Source organism: Diadema antillarum, unplaced genomic scaffold, assembly GCF_040938485.1.
Source record: "Diadema antillarum isolate AM-2024a unplaced genomic scaffold, OU_Dant_1.0 seq00000234_RagTag, whole genome shotgun sequence".
In the NCBI taxonomy this organism is placed as follows: Eukaryota; Metazoa; Echinodermata; class Echinoidea; order Diadematoida; family Diadematidae; genus Diadema; species Diadema antillarum.
The window spans coordinates 850,001-854,944 of record NW_027271283.1 but is presented as its reverse complement, the minus strand read 5'-3'; the positions used below and the strand labels follow the sequence as shown (position 1 = coordinate 854,944).

Genomic DNA, 4,944 nt, shown 5'->3' with positions numbered 1-4,944 from the left:
TCCATTCTCTCTTCGCCTCTTACCGTCTCGCGGCGCCCTTCGCTCTCTAGAATCGATCATATTTACTGATTTATGACGTCACTGTAGCTTCCACAATATTTCCCCACGGAGAGCGTTTGTATTAAATCGACTGACATAGAGGAGGGTTCGGCGATGTCTAATCCCAAGGGAACACTTTTTTCTTTCTTTCTTTTCTATCTTAACATGCATGCTGGGCTGGATTCGGTGCTTCCTAATTCATTTATATTTTTTTCACATTCACTTTTGCTGTATAGTTCTAGGATAGTGTATATAACACATTCCACAGAAATGCAGAAGTTATACTGAAGTCAATATCGTGGGTGATATAGGTATCAAAACGAAGTTGCTTGAAATAGATTGACATTAATTCGTTAATTGATAACCATATTGCAATTTGGCCATATCGATTACTGTTGACAGTGTCGTAATATTCTAGCAAGAAGAATTCGATTTCTTTTTAAGAAGAAACGAAAGCGCAGACACAACATAGAAACAAATTTGTTCTTTCCTATCAAATATGGAGACAGCAGGATTTACATTAAAGTCTCATTATGTAGATATCTAACGATAAGCAATTTGCACTTCACGAGAGTTTACAGAAGAAACTTTCACTTTGCGTCTAATTTTCCGCTGTTACATTCTATTGGTTTGATAACATGATCCATGTTTGATCAATGCAACTCTTTTCAGTAATCACAATAATACAGACATAATAGGACATGTTTGCACACACACACACAAAAAAGTTTAGGGTAACGATCACTATGCGAACAATGTGTGTTCTTGTAATATTGTCGGACATGTAACAAAGCCAAAATGAAGATCACTAACCCTGACATTCAGCTGATACGGTGAAGGAAAAGTAGTAGCTGAAATTTAAACAAAGCAAAACTCTGCATTATGGAGGCAAAAGTAATTGCGCTAATATTGTAAAAGTCTAATACAATCTTCTTCCATGAAAGACTGTATATACACTTTTTTCTGTCGAGAAATTAAATACTCTTCCCCTCCCTTTCTTTCCATACCCTCCATCTCTTTTCAACGCATTACGATTTATTTCTTTTCCTTTCTCTTCCACTCTTTCCCCTTCTTAACCTTCTAAACATCATCCTTTCATCTTCCCTTTCTTCTCATCATCACCGTCTACCCTGTCTCGAGCTTGAGTCGCCCTCATCGTCTGTCTGGACCTTGTCTGAGGTGGCATGCTCAAGGTAACTTGGAACGTACACTGCCGCTTCTCGTGGAATAGGTCATGAGTAATTGAGTACCAGGATGCTAGGAGGCGTCGACACTGGGGTAATTAGCATGCTTTATTAATTACGCCCTGATGAGGTTGGACTAGAGAGAGGTTGTCGGACGATCTCTTTGGGTGCGATGTGCACTTTTACCAAGTTCGGGGTTACATACAAACCATTTGTGCGTGCGCTGCTAAGGTGAGCATTTGCATCTGTAATGTGTGTGCATGTCTTCGATCGTGGTTTGCCTGCCATGTATACACGTGCCTGTATGTGTCTGTTAATTTGCGTTTGTTATGGATTACAGTGAAATATTCTGCTACTCATGTAGTATAAGACCGCTAACGAGGTATGAGAGTCACGTCATACTAAGGGGAGACATAAGACATGTACTCACGAGGGACTCCAACAGCTCGCTCTCTGGCTGACATAAATACTCGAGTCGTCTTGATCAACACGTAGAAAAGACATGTAGCCCCCATATCTCTATGCCTCACCCCACCGAGATATATAGTATATATCTCTATGCCTCAACCCACCGAGATATAGAGTATATATCTCTATGCCTCAACCCACCGAGATATACAGTATATTATCTCTATGCCTCAACCCACCGAGATATACAGTATATATCTCTATGCCTCAACCCACCGAGATATAGAGTATATATCTCTATGCCTCAACCCACCGAGATATAAAGTATATATCTCAGTATGCTTCAACCGACCACAAGTCTTGTTTTATATCTCACTATGCTTCAACCGACTATATACCTTGTTACAGCTGGCATCATTTCAGCACCTGAACAGTCCGTCTAGTTTTTACGAAATCAAACTTGTAACGTTCAGAAATATTCTCCCAGCACTAAGGACAAACTGATTAGAATATTTTGATTTCGACAAAGTCTTAATCAAAAGAACATATGTCAATTTTTACAGACCTTATATCTTACATCGAGCAAACCGAACCAAAAACAAACAAATAAACAAACAAATAATAAAAAAGAAGAGACAGAAGTTGAGGACATGAAGGGTTGAAAATTAAGATTTTAGGGGAAAGAAAGAAATTTAGGTAAAGAGTCTGGATAATATTTCAGGATGTTGAATTTCTTTTTTTTTAACAAAACGAAACATAATAATAGTTTCGCATTTTGTAACTTTGGACAGTATTATGAGAAGAAAACATTTGTAAATTTGTGAATGTATGTTCATCTTCAACTTTAAATTACCAATCATAAATGCTTTGATTTTATAGTTGACAACTAAAGGCCATGTCAACTCACAGCACAAGTCTGATCTCTCTATTTCTGTCCACATCGCACCTCCGACAATGTATTTTGCTTTGGGTATGATCAAACTGCTTGTTACTGAGAAAATTGGAATAGGTCCCAAAGAATCGCAAAAAATAACAACAACAACAATAAAAAAGGAACAAACATTTGCGCAAAAAATAGCTTTTCACCCCTTAGTGATTACTCTTCATGTTTTCACTTCATCTCTTGAACAACTATGGATACTTTCTTGAACAAACTGTACAATTTACACACATTTACACAGTTAAACTCGTCCATACAGAAAAGACTGCTGTATAGTTTCTCTTAGGGGCCTATATGTAGCGTAGTGTGTGTTTTCTATTCATTGAGCATAATCCTTCCCCCGAATATCGCCTCTCAGAAATACTTTTGAAATTAAAGGAATACCAACCAATAACTTTGACTGTAATCATGAGTGACAAGAAAATCTTAGGCTATCACTCTTTATATTCATGAACATGGACATCTAGAACGAGCCGGGTGTGAAAACATTTCGAAAGATTTGTTCACTTAATTCAAATTCAATTGCCTTAATTCATAAGTTATATTTTGCTAAATGCGAAATCGTTGTGTGTCACAAGGGGAAATCAACATTGACTTAGTGCGCCTCTTATTCGGGTCAGCAAGTAACGCAATGCCAGTCTATATACTCGTGAGGAAAGCAGTTAATTGGAAGTGATTCTTCCCGGGGCTCTTTGGAGGAGAGAGATTGCACTGGGGATCGAGCTTCTCAGGCTGATGTTGACGAGCATTCTGTAGGTTAAAGGACAAGTCCACCTTCATATACATAAGGATTGAGAGAATGCAGCAATATTAGTAGAACACATCAGTGAAAGTTTGAGGAAGATTGGACAATCCGTTCAAAAGTTAGGAATATTTTAAGTATCTGTGCAGTCACTGCTGGAAGAGAAGACTACTACAGTGCATGATGTCACATGCGTACAACTATATAAGGAGACTAAAACGAGAATTTCACAAAACTTTACTTTTTGAATAAAGTGCACATTTCTTCGACTTGCTACTGACGTATGTTAAGGGTAATATTATTCCTCCTGCCTTCTGAAAGAGAGAAGTCGTGTGTTCTTTTGTTATGCGAGAAAAATGGAAATATGTTGAATTTTCTTTATTCTTTCTTTATATCGTTGTACTCATGTGACATCACAAGCTATAGTAGTCTTTTCATCCAGCCGTGACTGAGCAGAAACTTCAAAAATTCATAACTTTTTAACGGATTGTCCGATTTTGCTCAAACTCTCACTGATGTGTTCTACTTATATTACTGCATTCACTCAACCCACATGTCTATGAAGGGGAACTTGTCCTTTAAGAAGAAACCAAGCATTGATTCACTTTCACTGAGATCTAAAGGTGTAAAGCAGACGTTGGCCGATACAGATTTGCTTAGCTCATTTCCACAATGCTCAGACTTCGATCGTCATAGTGAAATATTCATCAGTCATCATCACTGTCAGGTCCGGCTGTCAGGCTCTTCAATATCAATTGTTTTTGTATTTGTGTGTTTTGTTTTCTGTTTCGTTGTTTTTCTTCTTCCATACAGTCCAACAGTTTGGTTGTTCTTTTCAGAAATAAAATGATGTCATAAATATACTAGTATGCAACATGCTATCACGAGATCTTTACGGTCGACCCACGATTGCACTACTTGTCAGTAAGCTAAACTTTTAGATGGGAAAGCAAAGCGCCATGGGCCACGTGCCATGATCTTTTGACTTTGCCCTTGTCATGTGATTTCAGAAGTATCATGTGACGCGGCGATAATCTATTCCGCGCGCCAGAGTTGAAGTCATTCTCATACTGATCGAAGTTGAATTCAAAACCTCTGGCGAGACGAAGTTGCTCATCGTGAGTAGTCTACATTATCTTTTCCAGATCATTGATGTGTGTAGGTACCAGCTGGAAATGGACATGAAGCTGTTGATTGCGATGTGCTTGGTGGCTAGAGCTGCCATGGTGTCGGCCGACCCTCCCATACCGTGCTGCGCTCCAAAACAGATGACATTCATCTACGGTAGGTAGTCACACGTTCAGTGTCATGATCAATGAATTCACGTGTCTTGCCGGTTGGTGTATTCAACAAGCCATCCATTCAGTAGTTTTGATAAAGAGAGTAAAGTCACACATTTTTGTCTGGCATGGCTGTTGTTAATGTGTTAATCACTGACGCTGTCGTATATTTTACTTTAAAGATACACCAATTAGCATAAACGAAAGAAAAAAAAGACACTAATTATTCATAAGCACGGAAACTGTCACTTAAGTGAATACTTCTTGCAATGATACAGGCCTACTACCACGGTATGATATAAAAAAGTGGGTATTATAGGCATTGGATGATTGAAATAGACCTATGGAATG

The 4,944-nt window shown here is 38.4% G+C and overlaps 1 protein-coding gene across 1 annotated transcript in view; it reads left to right on the top strand.

Moving 5' to 3' along the window:
* Positions 1 to 1,294: 1,294 nt before the first annotated feature.
* Positions 1,295 to 4,944, top strand: part of LOC139729312 (development-specific protein LVN1.2-like) — a 9,075-nt gene continuing 5,425 nt past the window's right edge. The window contains exons 1-2 of the mRNA XM_071640239.1: positions 1,295 to 1,454; positions 4,459 to 4,597. Of these exons, the coding sequence (XP_071496340.1) occupies positions 4,489 to 4,597 (109 nt within the window). The 5' untranslated portion in view covers positions 1,295 to 1,454; positions 4,459 to 4,488. The remainder of the gene's footprint in view (positions 1,455 to 4,458; positions 4,598 to 4,944) is intronic.